Below are 17,503 nucleotides of genomic sequence, written 5' to 3' on the forward strand. Positions count from 1 at the left end.
TGATGGATGAGTCCAGAGGAGGACTGGTGGATGAGTCCAGAGGAGGACTGATGGATGAGTCCAGAGGAGGACTGATGGATGAGTCCAGAGGAGGACTGATGGATGAGTCCAGAGGAGGACTGGTGGATGAGTCCAGAGGAGGACTGGTGGATGAGTCCAGAGGAGGGCAGTGGTGAGACCAGCCGCTGTTACTGAGGAACAGAAGAAGAGGAGGAGAGCTGTGAGGGGCGGGGGTTTGGTTGGAGGCAAAAAAAATCCTGAAAGGGGGCTGTCGTTAATTTCAGGTAAAACCAAGATCGGAAGATAAAATTATTTGCATCTAAGTGTGAAAAGGGGAGAAAAGTGAAGGAGAGGCACACACCCGAGCATGTGGAAAATCACTTTACGCCGACTTGTTGCATCAGTCAGAGCCACATAGATGCTAGTTTTCTGCCTGGTAGCGTCGCTAGTCGGTTAGCCTGTAAACTAACTAACGGTGTCTCTCTTTTATCCCATAAATGTAAATGTTGGCAACAAACTAACGGAGCTTCACTTTGCTTTCAACAGATCTGCACTCGGACTTTTTTTCTAGCCCGGTCACACGCGTTGATATAATTTCATAATGGCATGTCAAGACTTGTGTTTGGGGGAAGAGCTAACTAGCAAAGTCCATTGTAGTTAGCCACATTTGGCTAGCCTGTGCCTTTACTTTGTGTTTTTGAGCTTTCCTCCATGTTGTTCTTCCTCTCGTAGCCATCTATCATGTTGACAACTGCTCTGTTAATGAAAATACCACAATGCTCCAGCTCGCCACGACTATTGACTCAAAGTAGGTCAGTAGTAGTAACGCCTGCCCAGCTCTGAAGTAGTTCCACCTCTGCGCAGGGGAGTAGCGGACTGTGATTTATTTGCTCTTTATACGAGTTATCTCAGGCACCTCTGTTTATATAAAACAATCCCAGTCCTGGAGACTTTGAGGGAGTAATCCTGCAGTGGGACCCTATGGTTCCTCAAGGTATCACCCCATTTATATCGGCAGTAACTTACCTATTTGAACTCTACTGTGGCCACATAGTAGTTTATTTCTATGTGCCTAAGGTGTAATAATGAGTTGAGATTCCATATAGATATCTTTGAAATCCCTGTTTAGTAGAAGTAGGAGTAGTAATGGTATTTTGGCCCCGTCAGAGTTACTGAATTCCCTGTTCAACAAGTGTATTTGTGTTTTGAACAGCAAGCATGGATGCAGGTGAAGACCAAAACACAGGCAACAACACCAATGGAAACCCTCAGACAAGTGGGAACTCCCGTGCGCCCCAGATAGCCCACATGTCTCTATATGAGAGACAGGCTGTACAGGTGAGAGTTTGTGAGCATGAAATAATTGACATGAATATATATGCTTTTGTTTATTCTTGAAATAGTAAATGTGTGTCTGTGTTTATTTAGGCTCTCCAAGCACTACAAAGGCAGCCAAATGCTGCTCAGTACTTCCAGCAGCTCATGCTGCAGCAGCAGATCAACAGTGCCCAACTCCATAACTTGGCCGCTGTGCAACAGGTAACCAAAAGACAAGAAAATATAGGTAATAGAAACATATGCTCAGCAGTAGTCCATTCATTTACTTTCTCTCTTTAAACCAGGCCACCCTTGCAGCTAGTCGCCAGTCCAATACCCCAAGTAACAGCATGTCCCAGGCAACCACCACTGTAAGTTTTTATGTCAGTCATTTTGGAAAGATTGTCTACATAGTTTTCATCAGTTTTGATTAAAAATGCAATTTTCTGTTCCGTTCATCCCAGGTCAACCTAAGCACCACATCTGCAGGAGGAACGATGACTAACCCCCGTCCCCACGGCCCGGCCACCTCTGCAACAACTCCAACTCTCAACCAGTCTGTGTTACTGAGTGGAAATTCGACAGGGCAGGGACAGATGTATCTAAGAGTGAGTTGAAAATCAATCTTGTGCTTTGTGTATTTTTGGTAATTATCTCCTAAATGAATGCATGTTATATTTGAATCCATCAAAGATTCTCTTTAAATAACTATTTAACCTGCATTAACTTTGTGAAAATGCCCATATATTTGGTTTTCCAAAGATCTACCTTTTGGTTGCTTTGGGTACTAATGATCCTGCACACTCACTTTAAAGAGCTTGACAAAAATCACCAGAATTGATGACATGTCACTAAATATTCAATGTAGATGAGAAGTTAAAAAAAAATGTTCATGTTCACAATATTGATGATCTGTCCTGTTCCTCACGTAGGTCAACCGCTCTCTCAGGGCTCCTCTTGCCTCTCAGCTCATCTTTATGCCTGGTGGTACAGCAACAGCAACTGTAGCAACAGTTGCCCAGACACAGCCACAGCAGCAACAACAACAGCAACAACAGCAACAGCAGGAAGTTGCTCCTAACACTGCCAGTGCCCAGTGTGACAATGATCAGGTTTGAGTGCTATTACTTCCCTGTAATCTTAAGTCTGAGCTATTTGCAGTCATACAGTCCTCAGAATCTGATCTCTCTTTTGCATTTCACCACAATCCACTCCTTTCCTCTCATGTCCCAGGTGCAGAACCTGGCCCTGCATTGCGCTTCCACCCCCAGAGCTGTTGCTGTCAAGTCTGAACTTCCAGAGAGGAAGGATGCTGCCGGCTTTCCTCTCGGTCAACAGCAGCAAACCTTCCCCCAAAACGCTCAGCAGCAGCAAGTACAACCACAGCAGCAACAACAAATGGCCAAATCTAACTTCACTCAGCAGCAGTCCAAGACGATGACTGTAAAAACTGGAAACCAGGCTGCAATGACTGTTACCCCGGCAGCCTCTGTAGCTCCCTCCTCCGCCTCCTCTCAAGCACTCCCTCTCTCCCAGCTCCTTCTTTCCTCCTCTGCTGCCCCAGTTATTTTGGTGCCCACCTCAAATGTTCCTACCTCCACCCAAGGCTACCCCATCGGCTCAGTGGCCCCAAAAGCCAACGTCAACACGCAGACTCTGGTGGTGCAGCCGCTACAACAGGCCAACACTACTGCAGACAAAGGCCCTGTGCCTATCCAGCCCAAGACAGCTCAGGGACACCGTTTACCTGCGCAAATGCCTCCTAGACACCCACCTCCCATTCTTCCAGCACCGCCTAACAACAGCCAGGCCAGCGCTGGGGGGCACAACCCTCCCCACATCCCTGTGCAGCTTGTGGGAGCCAGACAGGGCTTAGCAGGAAACACACAGGCTGTGGCCCTGGCACAAGCACGGAGCGCCACAGCCCAGGAAAACACAACTTGTGGGAATGTTAATGCAGTCTTCAACAGTGCTGTGGTAAGATCAACCACTCAAAGATGCACTTACTGATGCTGACACTGTTTTTGGGGCAGGTTTCTAACACTTTCTGTTGCTTTTCCCCCCACACATCTTAACAGACAAAGCCTCCCAATGGCTCTCTGAAGAGAAAATCTGACTGTGATGCACCAAATGAGATGTTGACAGAATCTTCAGACTCTGCACCAATGAAAGATTCAGCTCCTCCCTTATCCCCGGCCCCTACGAAGGACTCGGGTATGTCATTTTATCATCTCCACAAATCAATCATACATTAGTAGAATCAGTCATTGAAAATGATAACTACAAATCTGGTCCAAAATTCACTCTGTTCCCTGTTTGTTTCAATCCTCAATGTAGCTCCTCTTGTAGCCACGGCGTTCTCGTCTCCTCCCACCTTATCTTTACCTCTGCCCCTGTCGAGAGTTGGGGACAAAGACAGAGCTCCTGTTCCTCAGGCGGTGGTAAAACCTCAAGTTCTCACCCATCTCATAGAGGGCTTTGTGATCCAGGAGGGAGCTGAACCCTTCCCTGTAAGGCCACTCTGTTATTTAAAAAAACATACACAACAAATTTAAATGAAATTGCACTTTTCTCTGACAAAGTTACTAATTGTCTGGCTAAAATCTGTGACTGTAACAGGTGGCTGGACTCCTCAAAGACAGAGATTTTGCTCTGGTTGGACGCTCAGAAAATGGAACTCCATGTAAGTGGTGGAATGAGATTATTTTTTTTAATGATCCATAAATGTTCCAAATTGTACTTAATGTAATGAAGATGTGTCTTTTCCTTTTCCTCTCCAGTGTTGAAGTGTGAGTACTGTGCAAGTCTGGCTCCAGCCAGCCAGTTCAGAGGATCAAAGAGGTTCTGTTCAAATACCTGTGCTAAGAGGTAGGTGTGCCACCAACACCCAGGAGCCTCTTTTGTCAGGATAATTATTAACTCACATTTCTTTTGTCTTATATTATTAAACTAAAAACTCTTCTCTATGAAGTACCAAGAGCTTGCAAGTTTTAATTCCAGCCAAAATCTGTCCCCCGGTGATGCCTCAGACTAATCATTTAGTCCACTTTGGTTGTTTTCCTGAGTATTGACTGTGGTTTTCTATACACAGATATAATGTAAGTTGCAGCCAACACTTCAAAACAAGCCGGGGGAGAAGTGGAGCAGGACTGGCATCGCCTCCAGCGCCTGCTGAGAGTGCTGCTCGGCGCAGGGGCCCCTCTCGCAGGAGCAGCTCTAATATCAACTGTAGTAAATTATCAAGCAGGCATCTACCTGTCAAGGTAAGGCTAGTCAACAAATCATATTAAAAAGTGCTGAATTAATCCTACCATCTGTGTATCCAAAACTGGCTGTGATTAGACATCCATTGATTTTTAAACTACTCGTAAAAACACACCCATGAGCCAGGTACTCCTTCATTGCTGTAAGCACCAGCGCTACAGTTTATTTTGAATCAATCATACAGATTGTCTGGTGCTGTACTCACTAGAGCACCAAATGTTTACTACTTAGCTGATGAAAATAGTCCCTAACAAATGTTTTAGCAAAAGCACTTGATAAAGACAGGTCCTAAATATTAAAGGGATAGTTAAACATTTTGGCAAATTCACCTATTGCCATAATCCCTATAGTCATAGGCGTAGGTTCATTGCCTTTAATTATCAGTGTATGTCGTTTTGAGATCCACGGGGCAGAGACGTTCGCCACGCTATGAAATAATCATGCATAATTATGTAACATCACTCCACCCAGGAGCCCTGTCTGTAATGTAGCTATGCATTTACCCTGAAAGTCTTACTCTTTTGACTAAAATACTAATTTTGTTTTAGTCATATTTTAGTCAGCTGTGACCAGATGTCAGTTCTTCGTTTTCATCCTATCCCCAGCGCAGATATTTCTGTGTTGTTCATGAAACATGCCGTCGCACTCGTACCGGGTGCACCGCAGGCACTAACGAGCGAGGCCAGTTTTGTTTTGAAACTTTTCATGTGCCGCGGGCCAGCTATGGCTCTGCTTCCGGAGACGGTAATGAACCTACTGCTATGACCATAGGGATTATGGCAATAGGCGAATTTGCCAAAATGTTGAACTGTCCCTTTAAGATTAAAATCTTTGGTGACAATAAATATTACTTGACCTGACTGTGATATATGGTGTAAGAAAGTAACAGCATTGAGGGTCAGGCTCATACACTGGATGGTTTTATACCATGCCACTATTGCAGCAATTTGTTTTATTGTTGAATTTTGTATCTGAATCTCTTTTTTCTTTTGGGTGTAGTGTCACTCTGAGTCCAGCCGCTCAGAGGACGTGTCCAGTGATGGAGAAGAAGAGGAGGACGACTCTCCTTCACTCTCCCCGAGCTCCTCACGCTCCTGCTCTCGAGCCGACCACAGCGCTCCTCAGTCCGACAGCTCAGCTCCCGGCAGCCTCCCACTGGAGGGCGCCAGCTTCCTCTCCACAACTCCTGCTCAGTGGAGCGTTGAAGAAGTCTGCAGGTTCATCTCCTCACTTCAAGGTTGGTGCTCAGTGATTAGATCGGAGGTTTAGTAAGTCTCGTGAGTCCTGGTCTCTTCGCTAATTGCATCGTCTCCTCTTGTCTGTTGCACTCAGGCTGCGAAGAGCTGGCCGCCCAGTTTCTGTCGCAGGAAATAGACGGGCAGGCTCTCCTGCTTCTGCGGGAGGACCATCTCATCTCCACCATGAATATCAAGCTGGGTCCAGCTCTCAAGATCTGTGCCTCCATCAACAGCCTACGTGAGTGAACACGAGTCAGCACTTCAGAGGGACACACCAGTATCGTTTACCCATTGATCATTTCTCAATGAAATCAATACCCGGACTTGTCCCTCTGTTAGTAAGAAGTTAGAACCTAAGACTGAGATCTCCAGGGACAGTGTGGATGTTTTTTCTTTGTTTCTTTTTCATAAATAACGGTGCTCCATCAGTCATGACAAGACATGGAGATGGACAGTTTACTTTCTGGACATTGAATGTGCAAAAAAAAAAGAAAAAGTTGTATGCATATGGTTTTTAATGTTTGAATGGTGTGCATGGACAGTCTGAAATACCCTTTTCAGTAGTGTGTCACTTTTTTTCTGTCATTGTGATTAGAGACCTTTTGTATGTATACTATACGCCAGCCTGCAGTAATCAGTGCTAGGTCTTCTAGCTAGGACAGTTCACCCGCTGGGTTACAGAAAAAAAGAAAAAGAAAGAAACGTTGCCTTCTCGCTGTATTTCAAATGGTGCTTTAACTTTAGCGATATGGTTTCTGATGTCAGCAACAGTCACTTCATTTAAATGTTTTAGTCTATTTTAGTAGCTCTTTGCTTTTCTCCACCATAGATGTTTAATCCAGGCTCCAATCACATCGAGCAAAGGACACTCAAAAAGCCTGGTATTTTAATTAGTTCAGTTTACCAGTTATTAAAAGTTTAGTTTTGTATCTTTTCCATTTTGTACTACAATCAAAATTATTTTTTCATGGATACAATATAGTTTTAGAAGCTTTAATCAACCTAACTACCTGAAAATAGGTATTCCTCGTGGTTTGCTCTCTCAAGGGCTGAGTGGAAGTGCTCTGTGTACATGTATGCAGTACTACCAATAAACAATACCTGTTACTGGAAGTTGTGTGTGTGCATGCATTTATTACCCCATGACATTCACATGAAATAGAAAAGGTTACACCAGGCCCAGTGATGATTATTTAAATGTAAACAGTCAAGTCCATAAACAGATAAGTTCATTTCTTGCTCATATCTTATGTATGTCCATGATTTGAGCTTATAGAGAAATAAATGAGTGTAATAATGCAACTGCATTTTGTCCTTCCTCTGCCTGATTCTGAATAATACAAAAATAATAACATATATACATTGGATTCAAGTTGTAAATATTTGTAAACTATCATACATTACAGTATCAACTACAAGTACACGATGCAGCAGCTGTACAGTACATTGGTCAAGTTTACAGTCTATTAGATGTGTTTCCCCACAAATGAGGTCTTGGATCAAAATACATGTTCCCCACAGGGTAAATAACTTAATTAACATATGGAATTTGTCTCATCTTTATTACATAAAGTATGAGCATACGTAACAGAATAAAGGAACAACTCCAGTGCCCAAAGCACTTGTAAACAGAGCTCGAAGCACTTTCACCGCACCTGAAAGACTTGTGTAGTAAAAGTGCACCACTGGGGTGTTTTGAGTTTAGTGCAATTCATTTTGCTGGCACAAGCTGCGCTCAGAAGATTGTGTAGCTGTTTGTTTCCCCGTATCCAGCTTCCTGCAGGTACTGCTCAATGTTAATTGTCCCTGGCACTTTGAGCACTTTGTCAGAGGCGCTCTTCTCTCCTGAGACGAGCTTTCGGTTCACGTCAGCCAAGGAGGGACGATCCTGATCCTTCCAGTGGCAGCAGCTCTTAATGATGGCGTGGCTGAGACAGAGAGAGGAGGGAAAGAGTCTGAACTGTAGAGCATACTTCAATACAAGAGAGATTCTGCAGTTAATGAGTTACTTCGGGTTTGATGTGTATTCTTTGGATACTTACAGTGTGTTGGAGCAATTGGAAGGTTTTTTCAGACTTTTCCCTCGTTGATGAAACTGTAGAAGCTCATTAACTGGGATTTCTGCAAACGGAGCTTCACCTGGAGGGGAAATAGTAAATGTAGTAGTTAAGAATGGGGGATATGGATAACTTCTATGTATCTTTACATTGTAAAATCAGTGTGTATGTTAAATATAATACGTTTTGGGGAAATCACTTTATGAATAAATGCACAATATCAAAGATGAAGGTGCGTTACCACAATTACACAAAGATACTATTCATACCCAATAGTGGTATAAAGTAGTCCTAAAATAATAATTAATAATTTTTTGTCATTGCCTGTAATGTAACCAGAGATCAAAATCTACAGTGAATGAGAGAGTAAATGGTATGGGAAAATGTCACCATATTAAGAAATATATATTTTCAGTCTCTGTGTGTTTGTATTTCCCACATGAGTAAGTACTTTCATCTATGATCAAAGTGTTTTCTTAAAAGTAACAGCTGAACTTACCCAATGTTGCCATTTCATACAGTAAGACGCCAAATGACCAGCTAGACACGGACACACATAGGCAAGTAATGGTTAGAGCTTCAGTAACTAAATACTCTTCATAATGATTCTGAACACAAAATTCTTATAGTAATAACTGTTTTTCTGTGGAGGCATAAAAAGATCTCACATGTCACTGCTCGGACTGGCGGGCTTCCTGACCAACACCTCAGGCGCCTGCCATTTCTTCATGCTGGGGTCGTCCCTCTGAGTGGCCTTCTGGTTCTTCCTTGTGTAGACCCCATGCAGACCCCAAAGCTTGGCCGTGAACTGGCCACTGACCAGTACGCTGCGGGCACGGAGGTTTCCGTGGAGGAGATCTTTGCTGTGTAGGAACTCCTGATTGAGTAACAAGTCAAACATAATGTTACTGCTTGGGCACTTCCACAGATATACTGTAAAACATTTATGTCAAAATCAAATGGAAAGTGAGACACAATGGAATAAAAGTAGTTTACATGGTGGATGGTGGATCTATAGAGATGGGATGAACTGATAGAAAATGTATTCATAATGCACAAAATTATACTAAAAACACACACAATGTTGTCATTTTTGGGATTGTCAGGTATGTCCATGGTGTGGTGTTTGAAGGGAAAGTTATGTCTCTGATTTGAAAGTCAAATACAGTATATGGTCCAGAAAAGGGAGGACAAAGTTATTAGAATACTGACCAGGGCTGAGGCCACCTGTTTGGCCATGGTAAATATTCGTCTCTCAGTCATCTCACACGGAGGATCCACACGTTCCTGAAAAAATCAACGCCCTGTCATTTAATTTTTTATTTTCAATTTACATTACATGGTTAAATGATTGATTTTATAAACTCTGGAGTAGTTTTCCCTTTTCAAAAAATAGACCTCACACTCCCTACCTGTCTGCATCTCCACAGGAAGCTGAGCAGGTCTCTGTTCTCCACCTCCTCCACAACTGTCACCAGAGGAGCTCGCAGGGAGACCACACCCAGGAGCTCTGGCAGGAAGGGATGAGGTCCGAGCTGGGCCAGGAAGGATGCAAAACCCAGGAAGCTGTGTCTTTCATCAGCATCAGCAGAGTCTGCAGAGGGTAAAAATGACAGGGAGATCATGAGGGTGAAACACCAACACAGTAGCTCATGAAAAACCAGTGCATTATTTAATTAGGAGCTCTTCTCTCACCATTTAGCACCCGCAGTACCACATTCCTGTTTTCCATGCTCGCCCTGTAGAGGGACACTGAGGAGTCTGCGCGCAGGGAGAAGGCAGCAGGCAGAGGGGTGACCAGCTTGAAGGACTCAGGCAGCCTCTGGCGCGGCAACTCCCTGGGCTGGACAATGGGGGTGAAACTAGGCTTGAAGGGCTGTGGTGGGGGGTTGGCTGGGAGAGTGAGCGTGCTGACAGTCACGGTGGGGCTTTTTGAAGAGTAGGTGTTTGGGGGATGGAAGGTGGAGTAGGAATTGGGCATGTCCAGGGCGATGCTCTCATGCTCCAGGACATTGAGACCTGGTGGAGCTGTGAACAGAGAGTTAAGAAAGAAAGAAAGAAAGAAAGAAAGAAAGAAAGAAAGAAAGAAAGAAAGAAAGAAAGAAATTTTACTTTTCCCCATTATAGGAAGAATAAACATACACTATACAATACACTATAATGTAGTTTTTACAAATATTTTCACAATCTTATTGCCATGCATTATCCTATGGGCCTCCATCATAGTTGTTTGCATTTCATAAACATTTATATTATACTATTCCATTATTATTATGACTAACATTAACTATGAAATGTTTAGTTAATGTTCAAGTTCACTGTTGCCCAAGGCAATAAATATCTGCAGCAAAGGGAAAATTAAGATTTGTCAGTGACAAACTGATGGACAACAAGTGATTACAGTAATTTAAAATACAGTATTAGTGTCTTTAATCACATGGAATAGTGCAAGAAACAGTATTAAAAGTTCAATTTGATCACTGCTTTGGTGCCCATTGTAAATATCGTCATGTCATTCGGTTTTTGTAGGGTTAGGGTTAACCTTAACTTGATGACAACGTTATGACATTGACGTAATGTTTATGACACGTTCATTACTGTGTCATGTCCCTGTTATGACGATACCTTCAAGTAAAGTGTTACCTAAATATCTCACCACACCTCATGAAAAGTGTCAAACACAATAAATGTATCATTACTATAGATACACATGTCTGATATGATTTGATCAATAGGTTAATTTCCATGTCTCCTGCAGTGTCTTACCATCAATACCATGCAGCAACCTCCTGGGGGGCGACTTCGTGGACTGTGGTCGGATGCGGTCGACCCTCTCTGGACAAAAGCGAAGCAGTAAGATGAAGACCAGAGTAACCAGGAAGCTGGCCAGCAGCAAGATTGGCACTATGATCACCTCCTGCTCGTACACACGGATCTCTGCAAACAGGATCAGATACAAGGAAACATCAGTCCTTAGAATCACTCTGAAGCATAGCAGACATATTTGCACAGTGTGTGGTGGCATGTTTGTTCATCTGTCAATTAAAGTGAACACTTCAGGCCTCAAATGGTTTTTACCGGGCTCATGGTCAAAACCTTCAGCCTGTTTCCCTGCGGATAAAAACTTACCACAGATTGTATCTCCATGTTCGCAGCGAAAGTCTGCGTCTGACATTGAAGACATCCTGTCAAATGTAAAAAAAAAAAAAAAAAAAAATCATATTAAATTCTTATCTTATTATCATTATTATTATTAATGTTATTATCTTGTCAAATGTTGCTTAAAATGTTGAATTCACTTTAGTCAGACTTAATATTTCATAGGTGTCAGTATTTGGTGTGTATTATGATTTAATGCAGAAGATAATGTGATAGTCCTGAACCACATTTTGTCTCTGGGGCTGAGTCTGTGAACGGTAACATGACTCTGGCAGGTAACCGGTATGAGAAGGTGTCTGAACGAACACGTAACTGAGACCAGGAAGGAACTTCAGCTATTCTATCACACTTTCTGAGCTACGCCAAACATCTCCTTCCTGGTAATCACAACAAAAACTGTTGGCACTTCACTGTGTCTTTTCCCGTAACAGAGAACCTTGGACCTTCCTTACAGCTTGCCGTTTCATTATTTGCCAATCTAATCCATGGAGTGATACTATATTAGGTAGTTTAACCTGAATACACACCCCTTTATTAAAGCTGTACACGGAAAAAAACATCCTCATGTACTGTATGTCTATATGTGCCAGTTTCCTTTGATGCAGTGTATATGAAAAGACACATGTGGCTAAACAGGGAAACACTTCAGCCCCGTCACGTCAGATCTGAGCTGTATGAAACCTGTTCATCTGCATTTTTTCAACACATTGATGCAGCTGTTGTTCTGCTCACCCAAAGGGCAAACAAAAATGTCAAAACAGAACTGGCTCATACATTCAAATCAATGAGACAACAAAACAAAACAAAACAGCTTGATTATCACAGAAAAACTGAAGCCAGAGCGACACACACAGATAACTCTTTCATTAAATGAACATCAAGCTCACTCTGCCACTTTAATTTTACACGGTATGACTTTAAAAACACAGATAGCATTGACAGTGTAACAGAGGAGACATCCAGAGAGTGATTCTTTACCTCAGCTCCTTCAGTTGTCTCTTATATCCCCCAAAAAATGTTAGATGCTGTTATTGCAGCAGGCTCATGCTTCCCTCCTTAGGCACCTTTCATACATCCTCCCACCTGAACGTGGAGCCTTGGTTCTGCTGCTGTGTTCAGCTCTTCATTGTCTTGTTTTTCTCTGCCGACAGGTTGGGCTCGGGGGATCTATGTGCTCTGTTTGTCCACGTTCCACTGTCAATGTTTTCTTAACTCCACCCTCCTCACCTGCTCCTTATCCCTCTGCTCTCCGCTCCTTTTCCCTCCTTTCTGTCTCTGTCCTTCCCAGCTGGAGTGGGGATGCACCACACTGATGTCAGGTGTAGTTGTCCGCCGCTGTGTCCCGTCTTTCTTGAGGTTTTCTCTACCACATTCTGCAATTTGCTTTGTCTTTTGAGGCCGACATGTGTCAGCTACTTCAAGCCCTGCCTTTCTCCTCTTTGTTTAGAGAAACTGGTCCTGCAGGCTGCAGCTCTTGTCATTTTTCAGTCTCCAGTCTTTTGTTCAGCCTGTTTGCCCCACATCGCCCATAAACTCGTAAGACTAGCTCTCTAATCTCAGGAGTGTTTAGTCAGCAGTAATAAACTCTATCCTTTCAGGCGGAGGTTTCAAACATGAATATGCAATCTCACACCTTGAGAAATATATAAATAGCGTGTTGTCATTTTGGGTAATGATTATGACATTAGTTAGAGTTTATTTAATGCAAATGCTTAAAAGGAAGTGAAAACTGAGCCAGCAGCTCTCAGGTTTCTAGAGTACATGTGTAATAGTAAAGATAATAGTGAGTCTGATAAAAAGCTAAATTCCCTCAGAACATTTACTTTTTTCCTTGGAGTTAAAATCACAAGTGAAGTATGTTTATTGTGGTTTTCACATTTAAACACAGAATCATCTCATTATATGAAATTATTTTAGTTTTCTTTGATCCGTTTTGTATGCGATTCCATTTGTTGTACACACAGGGAGATGCCACTCAGGGAACACAGAGAAACATGAGCTAAACAAAACAATTACAAATCTTACTTGAGGAATTAAGTGAATGGAAATCAGAGACTATAATAATTGTGATGATGTGTGAGTTTTACAAATTTAATCCCTCCCTACACCCACCTCCGGCTCAGTGTTGCAGCAGCTGAAGCATTTACCCAGCTTGCATTGGGAAAGAGGAGGGTTACACCCTGGTCAGACCTGTCTACCACGACCTTAACATAGACAGAAGATTTTATACACACACACACACACACACACACACACACACACACACACACACACACACACACACACACACACACACACACACACACACACACACACACACACACACACACACACACACACACACACACACACACACACACACACACACACCAGCATTCATACCTCTGGACAGTTTAGTTTCCAATCCAGTGGGTTTGTACTCAACACCTTCTTACTGTGTGGTTTCAACTGAGCCAAAGAGAAATTTGTTATGTGTCATTCATGTATTTTAAACACTCTACTACTGACCTAAAATTGATGTAGTCAGAATGGTAAATACACACTAATATTATTGGTATGCTAATATTTAGCAAAAAAAATTAGGTTACAAATTGAAAATGCACTATGGATATTATTTTTTTAGTAGCTTCATGTAGAGATCTAACTATGACTAACTACTTCTTGCATACTTTGTATTTCCAGACAAAATAAAAAATAAAAACAGCTGGATATTTTCATCCTTTTTTAATTGGCACATATCAAATAGTACAGCGCTATGTTATGATTATTTACACTATGTATTTGTTACTGAGGCACAGCATACAAATTATGATTTTGTTTAACTATTAAAAGAGATCGAAGACGCCATTCAAGTGAGATATTATGTAAGGTATCTGTGATCAGGTGTTTAAAGGCAGCTTGTATCTCAGAGCTTGGCAGCTGATTTGCCAGGCTGAGGTCCGAGCCACTTCTCACCTGCAACAGAGAAGAAATCAAGAACTTAAGCTTCATCTTGAATTTCTAATGGGAAGCTGAATTATGCACAAACCACAGGAACCAGTTGCAACGCAGTTTGTCATGTTGCCAAAATGTTTATCAGTGTCTAAATAAAGGTACAGTATCCACGCATGTCTCCACTGTTCTGTGTGTATTTACATTTTAGGCATTTTATCTGATTGTCTTATCAAGTGTGACTTGCAGCGAGTGCAACAACAGACTACGCCAAAGGCCGTTTTAACATTCAGCCTGTCACCTTCACATCGTATGTGTTTGTGAATGATGCGCAGGACAGTCATATTCTCACCAATGCAGTGGGCCATGAGCTCGAATCTATCAGATCCAAAAAACATTTCTGGCTTTCCATCGACATGACACACCACCAGGGGGAAGCCAAACGCCTAGGAAGAGACAGAAGGAGAGGTTTTGTTTATTTTATATTTTAGTATTTTGGCTCTTATGCCTGAATCTAAGATGAAAGCTAAAGGACAACTGACCCCAATATCAAGAGCTTCCTGTGTTGTGCTTTTCAGCTTCTCTTTGATCTCCTTTGACGCGGACAGCTGCAACAGCTCTTTAATTTCACCATCAGACAGACCTGCTTGCTTTGCTGCCTGCAGGAAAAGAAATGAGGAAACACTGTGACACAACAAAAGGTAAATGGTGCAACGTCATCTTTTAAGTGCAACCAGGTTGGATAAGTTGGCACCTCAGACAGTGATGCAGGTTGTGTGATGTCTTTGTCGTCACTCCAGATCCTTCTCCACAGCTCCCGGGATACCTGCTCCACCTGTTTGTCTCCGCCCTTTTCCCTTTCTTGTATTGCCGCCACGAAGCGCATTGCTGACAGGGAGCCTTGGAAATAAATCAGAGGAAAAAACGATGAAATCAGTGCATTATTAACTTCTTGGACAGCATCAGAACTGTGTTGTACGAGGCTAGATTACCCACCTACCAACGTGGCAACAACTTGGGTGACTGTGCTTAGATTAGGGGTTATATACCACCACCAATACCAGAAAAAGATGTGAAGCTGCATTCATCAATATGTATAATGTCAAAAACAGCCCAGATGACTATGAAAATGATCACCCAGCTTTCTGATTCCCCTCAGCTTAATGCAGCATCGTATGATCTTTTCAGCTCATTGTTTTGCCTTTGCAGCCAAAGTCTTTACTGTTTTGTCTCACCCTCATTGATGTATTTAAACAATGCAGGAAGCTTTTTTCACAGTTTCCTCCAAACAACAAACTGCAGACAATATTCGTAACTTGCTGGTGAACAATTTAGAAACTAAAGAGCCAGATGTTTGAGAGCTAAAAGAGACTGGATATCATCAGGTGGCCAGATACATAACTCAAAATCGGCTCTGTGTCTACCACAGCAAGTCATAATATGTCAATGCTATGTTTACATCTTGCCCTAAGGTGGTTAAAGAAATGAATTAAATTGTTTATTTTCTCAATTAGCTGCTTGATAATTTTGTCAATACAATTTTAGAGGTCCAAAATTCTCCATAGAAATTGGAGCTTATTTTATCAGCCAACCAGCAGTTAAAAATCCAAAGTCTTCAAGAACCCAAAACACTACCATCATCAAACTGACATATGGTCAATGACATATGAAGAAAATCACCAAATCATTTAATTTCAGACCCAGCAAATGAACAAACAATTATTCAGTTATAAGAGCAGTTGCCTCATGTATATATGGTCTAATAAACTTTACAGTGCAGTTAGTGAACAGTGCAGACCCCATCAGATCGTGCAGGTTGCTGTACCTTTCTTGAACATGGCCTCGAAGGGGTCAGATGGAGACTGCAGGGGAACATCAAAATACTGAGCCAAGCGGTTCAAGTCCTTGGTCATGTATAGGAATTTGTTTGGAACCAGACCTGGAGGCTTGTTACCTGTCGTGACAGATAATCGGGACAAGAATAATGGGAGTGGATGATAAACATGCAACATGATCTGTGTGATAGTTGTATCTATTTTACTCACCTGATTCCTGCATGATGCCGCCCAGAAACGCAGGACGCAGTTTGAGCTCTATGTTCCACACGTGTCTGTAGCGACACATCACCTGTACAGACAGATAATATCCGTGTCAAACACTCATGCAAACCAAAATAAAGGGCTTGATTATACTATTATCGAAGCTGACATTATACAACAAGGCACAAACCTCAAATCCAAGCCAGGAGTACGGAGAGACCACATCGTAGAACAACTCGACCACTTTCTTGGAGGTCATCCTCAGCTCTTCTTGTCTCGACTGTTCAACTACACTTTAACTTTAAACTGATGTGCAATAAACCGATTATAACACAAAAACGAGTCTCCTCTGCTTGCAAACAGTGTCAACCAGCTGCACCGCTCAGTGTGTCAAAGTTCAACCAACCTGACCGAGCTGCTCCGTGGTGCGTTCATGGTCACGTCCGGTCAGAGATGACTGAATGAATCCCTCCAAACTTTAGCTGCAGCGGCTGTTGAGATTTGTTGAATTAGACTCAGGTTTAAAGTTAGCAACTGTTAGCTAAACACCTAAACACACCATAGACTGTAAAAAAGACACACATTACCGCCCTCTTCTGGAAACAACTCCTGACAATAGAAAAAAAAAAAAAAAGCCATCCTCTTCTTCTTCTGGGTAAACCATAGGGATAAAACGTAGCAGGTGCGTCACCACCGCCTGCTGGACTGGAGGCGACAGCACCTGTTTTATATCAACTTCAGCACTGTTCTGTTTCACCCTATGGTTTCACCTCAACCTCAAATAGTATGGAAAACATTTAAGATATGTTTTTTTTTGTTTTTTGACAAAGAGAGGGGGGAAAAAAGAACATTATCAGACTTTGATGATTTAAACAGTAGGCTACCTGTGTGTATCAAATCAATTACGGTATTTAAATATAGGCTATATGTTTTTTTTAATTATTATTATCTTAGATGAAGTAGAACTTGTAACTGTAGTTAATTGTACCTACTCATGCTAGCCTTTTAATGGCCAAACATTAGCAACTAATGCTACAGAAATGACTTAGACCTATAGTTTTCATCCAAATATAGCCTATAATGATTAATGGTCAGTTTAGCAGCCAGTGTTACTGATGTTCATTATGTTGGTTTCACCTAACAGTCATTATGTTGTGTACTTCTCTAACATAGCCTACTTCCTCTAAGTTGACAATAACACAACTGTCAGGCCTACTATCTCTAATGTTACTGTCACGTACATATTAATCTGTTATAAGATCCCTCTCACGGTGTGTCACATGAATCCACACAGTGAAAAATGAATGAAGAAGCATTTGTGTAAAATTAACTCAACCAGCTGATTGCTTCCTGTTCCCCAAAACTACCCAGACTGACCGACATAATCAGTCCAACAATGTGTGTTCACAGAAATAACCAGTGTTTGTTTGAGTGACATTTAACCCATCTTTTTAATAAAATTTCTGCTGCGGCTGCTCTCAGTCTGCCTCCTTCTCTT

The 17,503-nt window shown here is 42.1% G+C and overlaps 3 protein-coding genes across 3 annotated transcripts; 1 reads left to right on the forward strand and 2 right to left on the reverse strand.

Moving 5' to 3' along the window:
- The first annotated feature begins 218 nt into the window (after nucleotides 1-218).
- Nucleotides 219-6,923, forward strand: phc1 (polyhomeotic homolog 1). Its single transcript, XM_085801598.1, has 14 exons — nucleotides 219-284; nucleotides 1,214-1,338; nucleotides 1,429-1,539; nucleotides 1,623-1,688; nucleotides 1,782-1,925; nucleotides 2,250-2,429; nucleotides 2,551-3,294; nucleotides 3,396-3,531; nucleotides 3,655-3,827; nucleotides 3,937-4,000; nucleotides 4,098-4,185; nucleotides 4,409-4,580; nucleotides 5,581-5,818; nucleotides 5,914-6,923. The coding sequence occupies exons 2-14, from the start codon at nucleotides 1,219-1,221 to the stop codon at nucleotides 6,063-6,065; spliced, it is 2,388 nt and encodes a 795-aa protein (XP_085657724.1). The 5' UTR covers nucleotides 219-284; nucleotides 1,214-1,218; the 3' UTR covers nucleotides 6,066-6,923.
- On the reverse strand, nucleotides 6,629-12,578 carry styk1b (STY kinase 1b). The gene is made up of 10 exons (XM_085801569.1): nucleotides 12,014-12,578; nucleotides 11,006-11,061; nucleotides 10,643-10,813; nucleotides 9,572-9,904; nucleotides 9,289-9,470; nucleotides 9,089-9,163; nucleotides 8,545-8,753; nucleotides 8,376-8,416; nucleotides 7,862-7,958; nucleotides 6,629-7,747 (listed from the first exon to the last, which is right to left on the reverse strand). Exons 2-10 carry the CDS (start codon nucleotides 11,058-11,060, stop codon nucleotides 7,555-7,557), a joined length of 1,356 nt encoding a protein of 451 aa, XP_085657695.1. The 5' UTR covers nucleotide 11,061; nucleotides 12,014-12,578; the 3' UTR covers nucleotides 6,629-7,554.
- A 1,166-nt stretch (nucleotides 12,579-13,744) lies between these two features.
- Nucleotides 13,745-16,612, reverse strand: LOC146971910 (glutathione S-transferase kappa 1-like). Its single transcript, XM_085801586.1, has 7 exons — nucleotides 16,196-16,612; nucleotides 16,012-16,093; nucleotides 15,792-15,920; nucleotides 14,721-14,866; nucleotides 14,509-14,625; nucleotides 14,319-14,412; nucleotides 13,745-13,990 (listed from the first exon to the last, which is right to left on the reverse strand). The coding sequence occupies exons 1-7, from the start codon at nucleotides 16,262-16,264 to the stop codon at nucleotides 13,941-13,943; spliced, it is 687 nt and encodes a 228-aa protein (XP_085657712.1). The 5' UTR covers nucleotides 16,265-16,612; the 3' UTR covers nucleotides 13,745-13,940.
- Between the last annotated feature and the right edge of the window lie 891 nt (nucleotides 16,613-17,503).

The sequence above is a fragment of the Trachurus japonicus genome, chromosome 16 (assembly GCF_045865225.1).
Source record: "Trachurus japonicus isolate A0001 chromosome 16, Traja_1.0".
NCBI lineage: Eukaryota > Metazoa > Chordata > Actinopteri > Carangiformes > Carangidae > Trachurus > Trachurus japonicus.

Bases quoted from the DNA above. Each gene is read 5' to 3' on its own strand.
- phc1 (XM_085801598.1), top strand. From the start codon at position 1,219: ATGGATGCAGGTGAAGACCAAAACACAGGCAACAACACCAATGGAAAC. The intron at 1,339-1,428 runs GTGAGAGTTTGT...GTGTTTATTTAG, and splicing joins ATGAGAGACAGGCTGTACAG to GCTCTCCAAGCACTACAAAG. The intron at 3,828-3,936 runs GTAAGGCCACTC...TGACTGTAACAG, and splicing joins AGGGAGCTGAACCCTTCCCT to GTGGCTGGACTCCTCAAAGA.
- styk1b (XM_085801569.1), bottom strand. From the start codon at position 11,060: ATGTCTTCAATGTCAGACGCAGACTTTCGCTGCGAACATGGAGATACA. The intron at 10,814-11,005 runs GTAAGTTTTTAT...TCCTGTTTGCAG, and splicing joins ACATGGAGATACAATCTGTG to AGATCCGTGTGTACGAGCAG. The intron at 9,164-9,288 runs GTAGGGAGTGTG...TGATTTTTTCAG, and splicing joins TCCTGTGGAGATGCAGACAG to GAACGTGTGGATCCTCCGTG.
- LOC146971910 (XM_085801586.1), bottom strand. From the start codon at position 16,264: ATGACCTCCAAGAAAGTGGTCGAGTTGTTCTACGATGTGGTCTCTCCG. The intron at 16,094-16,195 runs GTTTGTGCCTTG...CTGTCTGTACAG, and splicing joins ACTCCTGGCTTGGATTTGAG to GTGATGTGTCGCTACAGACA. The intron at 14,867-15,791 runs GTACAGCAACCT...TTTATTTCCAAG, and splicing joins CGAGGCCATGTTCAAGAAAG to GCTCCCTGTCAGCAATGCGC.